We start from the raw sequence: 13,905 nt of genomic DNA, 5'->3' as shown, positions 1-13,905 counted from the left end.
AGCAGTAGAGCACGTGCCTAGCACACACGAGGTCCTGGGTTCCATCCCCAGTGCCTCCATCAAAATAAATAAATAAACCTAATAACCTCCGCCAAAACAAACACAAAATAAATAAAAAGAAAACCAAATATATATAATTATTTAAAAAAAAGAAAATACTAAAAAATTAGCTAAAATAAAAAAAGAAATGAAGGATAGTGGAAAGGATAGAAAAATTGCTGTAAAACAGACACAAAGTCAGTAGAAGCTGGACAGCAGTGAAGGGCAGAGCAGGAGTTAGTGAGACAGAGACCTAACAAACAAACCATCGAGGAGTCAGCAAAGAAGGGTGACTTTCCAGCTCCCTGTGTAAGGCCTCCCAAGCCCTGGCTCCAGCACCTGCAGACACGGCAGAGGAAGGCAGGGTTTCGGAGGCTCACCGCTGAGCGTGGGTGGGCGGTCCTAAACCCCAGCAGGTCGCCTGGGTCCCGATGTTCATGTTTGTTCCAAGGACACAGTATTTTTTTAACTTTTGAAAATCAGACAGTGTAATTTACCACATTAATAAAATAAAAAAATCATATGTCATCGCAACAGAAGCAGGAAAGGCATTTGGTAAAATTCAGTATCTATTCTTGGGGGAAGAAAAGCTCAACAAAATAGGGAGTAAGGGGAGCTTCCTTAATCTGATAAGGGCGTAAGGCAGCCTGTAGCGTCTTCAGACTTCAGCTTTCCCTTTGAGATCAGGAGCGAGGAAAGGTGTCTGCGGTTACCTCTTGTGTGTAAGTGTTTACTGCAGGTCCTAGTCAGCATACTGAGAAAGGAAGACAAAAGAAGTTAAAAAACTTGCAAAGGAAAATGCAGTGTTATCATTCTCACATGGTGTGATTGTAACATGGAAAATCCAAAAGAATCTATGGATTTATTATTAAAATTAAGGAATAAGTTTAGCAAGATTGCTGGTTATATGGTCAATATACAAAAATCAGTTGTGGATGCAGTTAGAAAATGACATAGATTCAATATAATTTTAATGAAAATCCCAACAGGTGGTTTTTGGAGCTTAAGGTGATTCCAGAAATTTCCTAGAAATGCGAAGGGCAAAGTGTAGCCAAGATACTCTTGAAGAAGAATAGATAGGAAGACTTTTTTGGTCAGCTGTTGGAATTTATGATCAAGTTAGAGTGATGTAAAATGTAAGAGGTGGCACACGGATAGACAGACAGACGTGGAGTAGCAGAGAGAGCCCAGACAGACGCAGCCACCGCGGACCCTCGGGCTGTGAGCGCCGAGCAGGGATGGTGGTGCTGGAATAAGTGGAGGTCTCCATGGAAAAAGAGAGAAAGAGCTCGACTCTCCCCCCGACTCTCCCCCGTGCCGTGCACGCAGTCATCGCAGATCCGACTGGCGGCACAGAGCCAGTAGAGGGCACAGTAGTCGCACGTCTTCATGGTTGGGGAGGGAGCGACTTTTTAAGCTGAGCACAAAAAGCGCTGACCACAAAGGGCAGGACTGACTCTGACTTGGCGAATGCTCGGAACCTGCTTCACCCCAACGCACGTCCCTGGAGTGCGAGCAGGGCCGTCAGCCATGCAATGAGACAAGTGTCGTGTGCACGTGCCAGGAGAAGTGCGCGAGAGTTCAGGACAGACTGACTCGGGTACTGGAAGTCTCTGCGGCTGCCTCGTAACATGGACCGAGGTCCCAGACAGAAGGTAGATGCAGAAGAACATGTCTGCACGGTTCCATTCGTGCCGCCGTGGCTTTTGGTGGTGCGTCCCGTGTAGGACTGTGGAGAGAAGTGGAACGTGGTTACGCTTTTCCTTGTGACCTGGCAGGGGCTATGTGGGCTCCCCTCTGTGATAAACCACTGTATTCCGCTTGTGCTTTTTTCGGAATTTGTGCTACTTTCAATAAAAGTGATGGGCGTGGTCAGTGTCTCCTCCAGCCCTGGGACTGCTGGAGTGGGCAGTGCTGACCACCAGGGTTAGGGCTTCGCTGGTGGGCCTGAGAGGGGAACTGGGCCCAGGGACCAAGGGTGTGTGGGGAGGGGAAGGTCCTTGTGGGCTGGGGTCCCCTTTGAAGGGCTCTCGAGACAGGAGGTGGAGGTCAGAGGATGAGATGTTGCTATGGAAACGTCAGAGGTGAGTTTGTGTGTTTTGGTCGTGACGTGGTGGGTAGTGACCCGAGGGGCTGGGTAGGAAGGGTGTCCTCTGCCCTCAGTGTGTCCAGTCAGCCACAGAAAGAGGTCTTAGCACTTGTGAGATGTCTTCAAGGTGCCGAGCCAAGGCCATCTGGGGGACCCAGGTGCAGGGGTCCCGCTGAGCTGAACGGCACAGACCTAAAAGGGAACTCTGCCCCCGAGCCTGGTGTGGAGCCGTGCTGTGCTGGGAGCTGGGCTGATCCTGCAGACTGTTCGCTGGGGTTCCTCCATGAGCTCACTCCTTCACGGGCTGTGGCCTGTGCTGGTGCCTCCTACCTGAGATGGGCAGGTACAGTTGGCGGGGGCTGGCAGTGCCAGGCCTGGACAGCAGGGGGCGCTGAGGCCTGGAGTTTCTCCGGGTGGGAGACGGGGCGCGGGACGGGAGAGGGAGCGCAGGGGGGGCTTTGCGGTCCCTCTGATGCTGAGTTTGAGTGTCAGAGGCAGGCAGGGCCCCAGCTAGACCTGAGACTCCGGGTGCAGCCGCCTGATTACCTGGCTCGCTCCTTCCAGCCTCTGGCTCGCCTCTGGGACACTCTGGGCAATTTAGGAATTCACATTATCTGGGATGAAATCTACACTAGTTCAAAACCAGCTCTTTTTACCTATTTCTTAGTTTGCTATTTTGCTATTTCTAGGGGGATCTAACTTAGAAGTTTTTCTTACTTTAGTCTTTCACATGCTAGTTTCCTCTTTAAACTATTCACGCAGGAAATTATCTTAATACTCTTTAAGATTCTGTTAACTCAGGGGCATGCATACACTAGTGCTTAGTGCTGGGAGTGTTTCCTCACTCAGTGACTCTTTATTGAACACCTACTGTGTGCAGATGTGTTTCTGGCTCTGTGGACAGCGGTGGACAAAACTGACATCAACTCCTGCCCAGAGAAGCTGGCCTCCCAGCTGGGATGGATGAGCCACACACGAGGTTGGGGAGGTGGGCGGGGCAGCATCGGGAGCCAGCTCTGGAAAGGGTCCCTCTGCCTGCTGGGCCCAGAATGAATGGTGGTGGCGTGGGGCAGGGTGGGGCAGTTAGGAGGGTGAGGTGGGTGTTGTGGGGTCGGGGCTTGGGCCAGGTGGATGGCGAATGGTCAGACATCTCACCTTGCGTCAGGGGTGGAGAGCTGCACGGGGCGGGGAGAGACTCAAGGGTCCCACCACGGGGGTCACAGCCGAGGCCCTGAGCCCACTGCAGGAGGTCCCCAGGGGCCCTCCCTAGTCTCTCCTTATACCCACTTGGCTTCTTCCCCTGGAAGTCTTGGGCATCCTTGGGTGTGGTCTGACCCTTGCCCCTTGTCCTGCTCAGGCTGGCCTCCTTAGGCAGAAGAGGGACCGGGAGGGCTGTCAGGAGCTGCCTCTGAGGTCGTCCGCACTCGTCTCCTGCGCTGTTACTTTGAACCTTTAGTAAAGCGTGTGTGTCTGTCTCTCCCGGCCCAGCCGTGCCCAGGACTGGCGGCAGCCTCAGGAAGTCCTAATGGGTCCAGGACGTTAAGGAGGAGGTGTCGCTCCCCAGGACTGGTGTGGGGCTGGGGACAGAGGCTAGTGAAGAGCCTGGGGAGGCAGGTAATAGTGTAGAGGGGACCCAGGACAAAGGAGGTGCTCTTTGGCTGGCCCCGACACCCCCGCCCACAGGCCCTTTCACTGGAACTTTGCCGCTGGCCAGGCCCCTGGCCCAGGACTTAGCTCAAGAGGGTTCTCACGCTGCCTGGCTGCCCTGTTCCTGCGGGGATGCCCTCTGCACCCCTGCTTTGTCCACCTGGCTGGACCCTCCCTGTCACCCTTGCGGAGCTGCTCTGACCTGGTCTGCTTCCCAGGGCCTCTCAGCACAGGCTCGTGGGTGGGCACGGGCCAAGGGAACGGACACCTCTGGACTCCTGCAGCCCTGGGACTCGCCCTGGGTGCTGTCACCCGGTTTCCAGGGTGCCCACTGAGGCCCCGCTGCTTCCCAGTCACTTGCATTCTTGCTGGAGTCGCTAACAGTGTCACCCATAGAGGGAACCCAGTGGACCTGGGGCTGGGGCTGAGAAGGACTCGGCTGTGAGCTGGCGCGCTCCCGTGGCCTCTCCACTGCTGGCCATCCTGCAGGGCCCAGCTGGGCAGCTCCACACCACATGCTGCCATCAGCCTTGTCTTCTCGTGCCCAAATGGCCAGTTGGCTGGATTTTTTAGGGGCAGTGCTGGGCTTCGTAGGCACAGGTCTGAACCAGGCCCCAACCTGGCCCCGAGTCAACACCCCCATCAGAAAGAAGAGGTTGTGATGGGGAGAGTGGTGGTGCTCGGAATGTCTGGTCACTCACTCCGAGGGCCTGGGGCCTCTCCTTCCCCAGGAAGCCAGCCAGGCTCTGGGCCGCAGAGGGTGCCACCTGGCACAGGGCAGTTTGTGGCCAAATTCTTGTCCTATCCTTTCCCTCTCCTGTCCCTGCAGACAGCAGAGGAGGGGGTAGATTGACAGCAGAAGAGGAGATGGTGAAGCCCAAGGAGACAGAGAGACCCAGAGGCAACAGCTGCGTGTGGACCCTGTTAGGCCTGGGCCGCCTTCCGGTGAAACAGCGTGAAACACAGACAGGATGAACCTGTGCTGCTTCTGTGGGGACCCGGTTGTTTCTGCCTGAAGTTAGAATTAAGACAAGGCGGCTCAGCCCCTGGGTGCTGGCTTTTCCCATGGTCCCAGTGGGAGGTTCTGTGCTTGCCCTGTGGGCGTGGCCTGCCCGGCAGCCCCTGTCCGTTCTTGGTCCCCCGTGGTTGTCACCAGGGTCTGACGGGCTCCCCCACTGCCCCCTCCAGACCCTATGAGTCAGTGCAGGCCCCTAGGAAGTCAGAGATAATGAGGGCCACAGGGCCACAGGCTCGGCTGCCCACTGCGAAACCACGCGGTCACCTTTCCAGAGCCCTCGAGGCGTGTTCTCTGAACGTGTGTGTGCGTATGCGCACGTGTGAATGTGTGTGTGCGTGTCGGAAGGTGAAGCTCGGGAGAGGGAGGGAGACCACCGTGTCCAGTTTGTCTGCCCTGGGCCTGGCTGGGTCCCGCGTCTCAGCCTCTGGGCCACCAGCTCACGCCACACAGTGTTTTCACCTCAAGGTGGCTCAGGGTAGGATCAAAGGTGACGTCCGGTGCCCGGAGGGCCTGGCTGTAAGGGCATCCCCGGCTCTGCTCTCCTGAAAGGTGGGGCCCTGCCAAGGAAAGTGCTCTGAGGCCCCTCCAGGCAGGCACCACAGGGCCCCGGGGAGCCCGGGGCCGAGGACAAAGCACTTGGGGCTGGCAGGAGCTGGAAGGAGAGGCTTTCTGTGTCCTTGACCCGCTTCCAGGGAAGGGCACCTGCTGGTGCCCTGCGCCTCTTCCTTAGTCCTGGTTCCTCCGCGCGGCCACCCCTCGGTCCCCAGGCCAGGCCGCAGGCCCCTCTTCCTGGCTGGCCCATCACAGCCTCCAAGTCTCCAGTGCACCAGGCTGGCGTCCCTGGTGCTCAGTGGTGGTGCAGGGGTGGCCATAGTGGCCTCTGCTCCTTCCTGCCCCTGCTTCCACACGTGCCGTGCAGGGATCTCTGGAGAGAAGCTGCCTGAGGAGGCTTCAGCCGGCGCCGCGTCTGGTCTGTGAGTGCCACCTGAGGCCATTTCTGTAGCAGACCCGGCCGCATGCCCAGGGGCAGAGTCTCTGCGCTGGACACTCTGGAGGGCTGCGTTCATGCTGCCCCGTGGAAAGCCGAGTGAGGTGGGCTCAGCATTCCAGCTGGTGACCCCAAACTGGAGGCCGCCATCCCTGCCCACCGGCCCTGGGGCTGCACCCACAGTCATGGACAAAATACTCCCTGAGGTCTGCTCTGGCCTCACCTTCTAGGAGGGAGGGGAGGTCCTGGAGCGGCTCAGCTGGGACCCCGGGCATCGCTGCTGAGAGATTTGGACAACGAAGCACTTCGGGGTGAGCAGTTTAGCCCGCATCTCCAGAAAGCCTGTGGCTAGCTTTGCAGTGACACCTAGGTTCTGGAAACAGCTTTTGTTTTCTTTCCTTCTTCCTTTCGTAAACCAGGACCCGCCGCGGTTCCTCACTTGCAGGTTGTGTCAGGTGTCAGCGGGCAGACAGGGCAGAGGTGGGACAGAGCTGGGTGCCTTGAGACGGCTCCCAGGGTGCGGCGGGCTCCGGGGCTGGCGCCGTGCACACGCGTGCACACGGGGGCTGAGAGTGGAGCCGTCAGCAGCTGTGATGAAGGCTGCGGACGGCACCCTGCCGCTGAAGGCCGGGTCTTTGCAGCTGCTTGCTGGCTGAGAAATCGCCCCTCCCAGCTGAAGTCTTACTCTTCTGATTTTTAGAGGAAATGCTTTAAAAATGATCTCACAGCGTGGTTTATGTAAACGGCTTTTCTTTTTTTTTGTCCGAGACAATTGAGATAGAGTCTGAATCCTTGGCAAACCACAGCTTCCTGCAGTGTCCTGTTGCTATGGGTTACGAAGGGAGAGGACTGGAACTTCATCCGAAATGTCTTTAAACTTTCTGACGTGCACAGGCGCGCGGCGGGGCTAGGTGGTGCATTTCAGAGCTGCGTGCCGGGTGCTGGTCGGACGTTCTCCAGTCTTAAGATGGATTTGGAAGAGGGGTTGCCAAAGGAAACCCCCGTCTTAAACAGTCAGCAGGTAAGTGACTCCAGATGTCTCTTTTCACTTAAACAGAATTGTTGTAAGGAAACTTGGCATCTTGGTTTCTGCTTTACCTTCAGCCTGTTTAGTGAATGGTAGCTTTTAGGTATAAACTTGGAAAACATTTATCTTATGCCTGCATCCTGGAGCCTGAAGTGAGTCCCGCAGAGGGAGAAGCCGGCTCTGAGGCCACAGATCAGCACCCGGAGCGAGGCTGGTGGCAGCCGGTCCAGTCTAGCCTCTGGGTGAGGGGGAAGCTGCCTGCATCCTCTGTCAGCCTTACAGGAAGCATCAGTGTTTTTCTGGTCCTTACCAGAGTAATTCAAACAGATTTTCAGGATGAGTGAATTAATTTTGTTGACAGATTCAGTTTCAGCTGCATGAATGTATTAAAATGCACCATGTTCTTTAAATGACTACTTTCTAGCATTTTTTACTGTGATGAGATGGCTGTGGCTCACATACATACATGGGGACCACTGGTCATCGTGCCGAGTGATTGATCAATATCTGAGCTTATAAAGGTGAACTTACTAGAAAATGTTTTTTAATTAATTTATTTTTATTTATTTTTAAAATTTTGTTGGGGGGGTAATTACGTTCATTTATTATTTTTTTAATGGCGGTACTGGGGATTGCATCCAGGACCTCCCCAACAAAGTGTTTTTTTTTAAGGTGTGAGACTGGGGAGGAGGGTACAGCTCAGTGGTAGAGTGCCTGCCTAACACACACAAGGTCCTGGTTTCAATCCCCAGTACCTCCACAAATAAATAAATAAACCTAACTACTTCCCCCCCCCAAAAATTTTTAAAAAAATAAAATAAAAGGTGTGAGATTAAATAAAGAATAATTTTTACTTTCCTTTTGTGACTATGTTGTGTTGATGTAAAGGTAAAAATGAATTTAAATTATTAACAGAAATTTGTCACTAATTACTGGGAACCAATCTTAAATTCATCCTGTTCTGAGAGTTGTTCCATCTTAATATGTTCTCCTAATACCTAATTAGAACCTTCTGTGGAGAACTGCAGGCGCAACTACACGCTCAGAAGCGACTGGTTTGGATGCTGGATTTAGGAAAATGACTGCATCGTTCCTCTCACGCAGAAAACAGGAGTAGACCTGCTAGGCGGAAGTAGGTCTGCTGGACAGGGCAAGAACTGCGCCTAGGGAGTGAGCACAGACTTCGTGGAGTAGAAACATCGAGTGTGTATTTTGAAACCCCTTGTGCTAATAAAGCCAGGTGAGAGGGCGGGGCACGGCTTTGCTGTTTACAGGCGTGCTGGCCGTGTGCCTGCCTCTGGCTGTCTCTGTGCAGGGGCACTGGATTGCAGTCCACGTCCTGGTGGACAAGTGACCTTTGGATATGTTGTGTCCTCAGTGGACCAGTTAGCCACTTAGTGTTTTGTGCACACATGTAGGCTGCGTTTTCATGTCCATAGTCTGGAAAAGCAAGTTTTTAAAAATTTTGTTTTTGATTTTGAGTGAAAAAAAGTCACTAAATATCTGCCTTTGTATTTGCCTATATAAATATTTTTGAAATTTTGCAGATTCTCAGCCCAGCAAATAACTTGTTCATGTGAACGTGCTGAAAATAGTTGGTTAGTACGGTTGTGTTTTAAGCAGCAGAGAACGAGCTGCCAAGTCGTGGGGCAGCAGAGTCCTGGGGCTCCGGTGGCTCCACGTGGGCCCGTGGAAGAGGGGCAGAAAGTGCCGTGGCTTCCAGCTCAGTCCCTGCGAGGGGCCGGCCCTGTGGTGGGAGTTCCCATGGGGAAGGGCAGTAGGGCTGGGGGACGGGTGTTGGAAGGCTGCCTCTCCCCCTGCGAGGTCTGTCTGTGCTCATAAGTAGACTGTCTCCCCCTCTGAACCTCAGATTGTTTGTCTTTAAAGTGGAGGTGTCACAAGAAAGCCGGGGCTCAGTCCACAGGATGGATGTGCTCAGGGAAGGCCGTGGCCTGTGAGAGGCTCCCTGCTGCTGGCAGCTTCTTTGGTCTCGGGGTGGAGGATTCGTCAGCCTTTACTGGAGCTGCCTCCCATCTACAAAGCACAGAGGGAGCTGATGGGTGCTGACCCGGAAGGAACGAGGCTCCCACTGGCCAGATGAGCCCCTCAGTTTCCCCGTCTTTTAACAGCGGACCCAGCACCGCAGACGTAGGTGTGTGCCTCTGTGTAGAGCAGAGCCGCCTGTGGTCCCGAGCTGCCTCACCACGGGCTGTTACAGCCGGCGTGCTGGTGAGACCGCGGTCGAGCAGCCACGAGAAGTCCTCACGGGGAGACAGCTCGGTGAGCCTCCTGACCTCGGACCAGCGCTCAGCACCTCTGCCGCGTCCGACCGGCCTCGCTGGCAGTGGGGGGCGCAGCCTGGGGCTCAGCAGCCAGGCCTCCGGTCTCCGCGGCGGCCCCGGAGGGCTGTGCCCAAGCGCATGGTGTGCGGTCCAGTGGGGCCGTTCCCGCTGGGCAGAGTGCAGGGCCATTGAGGCTAGAGAGCCCATGTCCCCATGGTCACAGGCCAGTTCTACACCCTCCTCTAGGGCCCAGGGCCCCGCACGGACCTCGCCTGACCTGACTATGTGTCCCCGCTCTGCTCTCACTGGGCCAGACCCACAGTCAGGGTCCACCACGCCCAGTGACCCGGGCGGAGGTGGCTGCTCAGGGAGGTTAGTCACCCCCTGGGTCTGGACGTGAGCACAGTATTCTGCTGTGTTGCACGCGTGGGGGCTCGTGTGTCCAGCAGTCTTTGGATGATCTGGAAGCATGTCCAGTGTAACGGGTTTGCGTGGACTCCTCTCCGCCCAGGCGATCGGTCCCCTTTCTGCTGCTAGAGAACCAGCGAGAAGGGTTGCCCGACACCAAGTGGCTTAACTCTTCCTGCACTGGGCTGTTTGTGGGATCTGAAAATAAAAGGTTGCGTTGTAAAAACGGTAAAACAGTCTTTTCTGGGCAGTGCGCTGAGCAGAGGGGCGTTAGGGCAGCGGTGGGCTCTGGTGGGAGGGCTGGCGCGGTCCAGGTGGGGCTGTGCGGTGGGCATCGGCACGGATCCCAGGGAAAAGCCCTGCGGCTCGAGGAGGTCAGCCCTGGTGTCCAAGAGGGAAGGGCTCCGTGTTTGTGGTGGGGAAGTGAGAGCTCAAAGGGGAAGGTGTGGGGTGGGCAGGAGGGGTCGGCCACTGCTTCCTGCTCCACATCACCCACACCGGGACCCCTGGTCCTCTCCTGGCCAGGTCCGCCCAGGGTGGCGTGGGCAGGAGGGGCCATCTGAGCACAGGGCTCAGCTCCAGGAGGGGAGCCTGGGCCGGCAGGGAGCCAGGCATGCCTGTCCGTGGGCTGGTTGCCAAAGGGGCTTTGCCTGCCGTCTCTGAACCTCTCAGGATGAGCTTGACGGCTGTCAGAGTTCCTTCCCCTTGACTGAGTCTCTCTTTCTGGCTCAGATGAGCTGCCTTGTGCTCACTGACCTCTCCCCTGCTCTGGCCTCTCCTGCGCCCACTCCTGGAAGGTCCTGACCGGAGCCAGGCAGCACCATCCCAGTCAGGCCACCTACCTGCCCCGGCTAGACTGGGCTGGGGAGGGGCTTCGGTCAGGCAGGGACCCTTTGTGTTCATCCCTCCGGATCTGCGGCTGCACAAATTCTTTTCTCACTTTTTAACGCTCTGATTCTTGTTACCTATCTAAGAAGAAGGCCTCCTAATCTATCTGAGGGAAACTGTCATCAAATTTCTGTTTTCACATCTTCCGCTTTTTTTCCTGAAGAGGTTGGTCACTGTGAACTGGGTTTTCCCTGCATCCTTCTCTTGAAGTTGTGTCCTGTCCCCTCTTCCTCTCCTTCCCCTGCGAGGCTGTATGCAGCCCCTTTCTCCTGGGTCCTCGTCTGACAGGAGTGGAAGCTGGGCCTCTCTCAGCTGTGGTCCTGCGCGTGGGGGCGGGGGTGGGGAGGCTTGTCTCCTGAACCAGCGGCCTCTGACCAGCTCCCCTCCTCTGGGTCCTTCCCAGCTGCCACTCAGAGGCTGCCGTCCCCAACCTGCCTCTGCAGACCTGGAAATTTGTCCCTGTGGACATGCAGGAGGCCCAGGGAGCGCCTGCACCTGCTCCTGCCTGGTCTCCCCAACCCCAGGCTCGGCGCCAGCCTCCAAGCCCCTGAATGCGACCCTCCGAGCCCCTCCAGGTCTGCCTGCCCCGGCTAGAGAATCAGTGATCCTTCCTTGTCCACCATCAGCCCTCCTCCCACACCCCTGTCTCCAGCAACAGCCCGAGGGGACTTGGTGCTCAGCAAGACTGGTTGAACAAGTGGAAGCCATCCCAGGATTTGCCCGCACCCTGCTGACCTTCAGGGCACGGCTGCACCCCACGTCCCGCACCCACAACCACCTGAACCCGGGCTCTGCCTGCCTGGGAAGCATATGGCTCCGGCCCAGGCTCGACTCCTCAAGGCAGAGGTTTGAGAGCGTGACTCTATCTCAGCCTTTATGAGAAAACATTTCCTGGGGTGGGGCTTCAGCTTCAGAGGAGCGCGGGGCTGGGGCCCTGGTCTGAGCGAGCTCTGTTTACCCAGAAGGAGCTCCCGGCGCGCCTCCGTCTGAGAACTACGCTCAGTGCCACTTCCTGCACAGACCGTCCCGGGAAGGCCAGTGTTGACGTTAGCTTGACTTGTCCTGTTGGGGTGCTGAGTTGGGAAGGTTCCAGAGCCCTGGACCTCCCGCCCTGTCTCCGCGGTGGGGGCTCTTGTCTTTCTTAAGCTGGGTGGGCCAGTGAGGAGCGGGATTCTCAGTCTGGACTTCAGTGGTAGGGTCGGAGGAGTCTTGCGTAAAGTCGGATGTTTACATTGAACCCCGTGTCAGTGTGGCGCTTGGGCCCCACATCTGTGTTACTTCAGACTTTTAAAAGTGTTTACAGTGAATTATCTTAGGCGTGTCCAAGGGCATGGCAGAAATATTAGCTGCCATTATGGGATCTTGGCTTCTTCTGATTTTATTGAAGTTGAAGAGCTCTTTGGGACACACACACTTTGAAAGGAGACACACAGATTCCCCTCAGTGCCCCATCCCATGCCCTCTCCCTCTGCAGGAGCCTCTGGGGGCTTCGCGGTGGCCGCCCTGCCCTCCGTCCCTGGCCTAGGCCTGTTGTCTCTGGGTGGCACTGAACACACCCGGGGTTCCTTCGTTCTGTTGTCGTCACTGACTTGGGACCACAGAAATTCTCTGCTGTGAACATCACGGTTTGAACCTAGAAATCAATGCCTTTTCCTTGCCTCCACGTGAGCCTTACGTCCATTTGTCTCTTTGGTTGAAACTGCTGGAAAGAGTGGGGTGGTATGCGTGTGTGTGTGTGTGTGTGCGCGCGTGCACGGTGTTGTGCAGCTGTGGACCCTGTGGGGGATGGGCCGCGGGGCACTGTCCCTTTTCCTCAGGCCGTGCGGTCCAAACAGATATCCTGCTGGGAATAAATCCAAATCACTGTCCACTGAACTCTCCGGCTGGAGAGGCAGACCCGAGGAATGGGGACTGTTCGACCTTAAATAACACATCTAAAGCACTTGGCGCGTTCTCGTGAGACAGACGTGCTTACGCTGAGTTGAACTCTAGTCCTGGAGACGTAGTACAGACCTCTTCAGGGCTTCTCATTATGGTCTATGTTTACATCGTAAGCATAGAAAACGCGCTCTTTCTGGGACCTTTTTTCATGGGCAGCTTGTTTTTTGCGGGTCTGATTTTTGTACGTATAGCATGTCCATATGGGAATTTGGGAAGAACTGACGAAGTCTGAGCTAATGAAAACCCAGTATTCATACAAGTTATACTGGGTTTCAGAACAAACATGAGGAGTGTCAAGTTTTAATTCGTAAAAGCCTACAGTGGTCTAAGCAAGAAATTTGGGAGTGCCGACTTGTAGTCACATTGAGCTGCGGTCAGTCCTGCTTGCCTTTTGTGGGGGGTGTGCTTTCGGAATTCTCTATGGGAGTTTCTGAAGTTTTGCCTTTTTGGACTTCCCCCATCAGCCAGGATGTGCTCAAAAAAAAAAAAAGGCAAACTAGGTGTAAGAGTAACTCGGTCAGACACTGGACGCATCAGCCCCGAGGCCGGGAGAGATGACCTGGGAGCTGCCCGCCTTCCCCCGCCTGCTGCCAGCAGGCTGCTTGCCTGCACCCCCGGTCCACCCTGACGCCCGGTGCCGGCCACCCTCCCCCGAGGCGGCACCTGTCACTGCGGTGTGCTGACAGCTTCACCTCCCCTTAGAAAGAGTCCGCTGTGATGTGCTTCTAGGCCTGCTTCCGGGCCCCTCTCACAAGGGCTGAGGACCCGGAGGGCCCTGACGTGTCTGCCCTGGTACCAGCTCCGTCTCTCCCAGGTGTGCGTGCAGATAAATAGAGCAAATGTTAGCCGGTAAACAGAAGAATTATGTTACTGGGAACTTATTTGCAGACTAAGTAGTCGGTTAAGAAGTCATCACTTATTTCTCTGAAAGTGTGTAAACTCGGAGGAGGACCGTGGTTTATGTCCGGGCGACATTAAAGCGTGTCTCCGTGGAACTGTACTTTCAGACTAACGTCTGGTGGGGATAGAGATGGTTGCCGGGACAACGGGTCGTGAGCGGAGGTGGGAGACCACGAGCCAGGGCAGATTTTCTTCCCATCATCTCAAGGGAATAATGTGCCTTTGATATTATTTAGTTTATACCACGACTGGCGGTGATGTATCGTGAGCATGGGAAGGACAGCTTTCCCAGAGCATTTGTCAGCCTGGGGAGGAGACCCACCCCGCTCCTGAAGGGAAAACCGGACCCTCGGTGGGCGAGGGCTGATGGCTGTGTTGGCTCACAGGCTCTGCTCTTTGCCTGCCTGTCTGGCAAGACAACAGTTTAAAAGCTGGAAACACAACAGCGTATGATTTTACATGGAAAAATGTATCGGTAAGGTGCTGAGTTCCTGTTCCAGAGTGTTTCTTACCTGGGACTCAGGATGCTTTTCACCGTGACATGCCCTGTTCTTGTTGTCCGAGGACGGGCCCTCTGGGGCAGGAGGCTCTCTAGTCTTGCAGGTGTAAGTCCCACGAGGTGAGGGGCTGAGACCAGGTCTTCTCGAAATGGGAGAGGGTCCCCCATCTTCCATGCAG

General features: G+C 55.5%; 1 protein-coding gene across 4 annotated transcripts in view; it reads left to right on the top strand.

The window, feature by feature from the left end:
- Nucleotides 1-13,905, top strand: part of RGS12 (regulator of G protein signaling 12) — a 105,978-nt gene that overhangs the window by 51,766 nt on the left and 40,307 nt on the right. Inside the window, exon 1 of one of the 4 annotated variants that reach the window (XM_031438329.2) lies at nucleotides 6,496-6,802. The exons of the other annotated variants lie outside the window; for them this stretch is intronic. Coding sequence (XP_031294189.2) covers nucleotides 6,749-6,802 — 54 coding nt within the window. The 5' untranslated portion in view covers nucleotides 6,496-6,748. Of the gene's footprint in view, nucleotides 1-6,495; nucleotides 6,803-13,905 lie in introns of those variants that run through there. 4 annotated transcript variants of the gene reach the window in all.

This window comes from Camelus dromedarius, chromosome 1 (assembly GCF_036321535.1).
Source record: "Camelus dromedarius isolate mCamDro1 chromosome 1, mCamDro1.pat, whole genome shotgun sequence".
Classification (NCBI taxonomy): domain Eukaryota; kingdom Metazoa; phylum Chordata; class Mammalia; order Artiodactyla; family Camelidae; genus Camelus; species Camelus dromedarius.
This window is presented reverse-complemented; position numbering and strand designations above follow the sequence as displayed.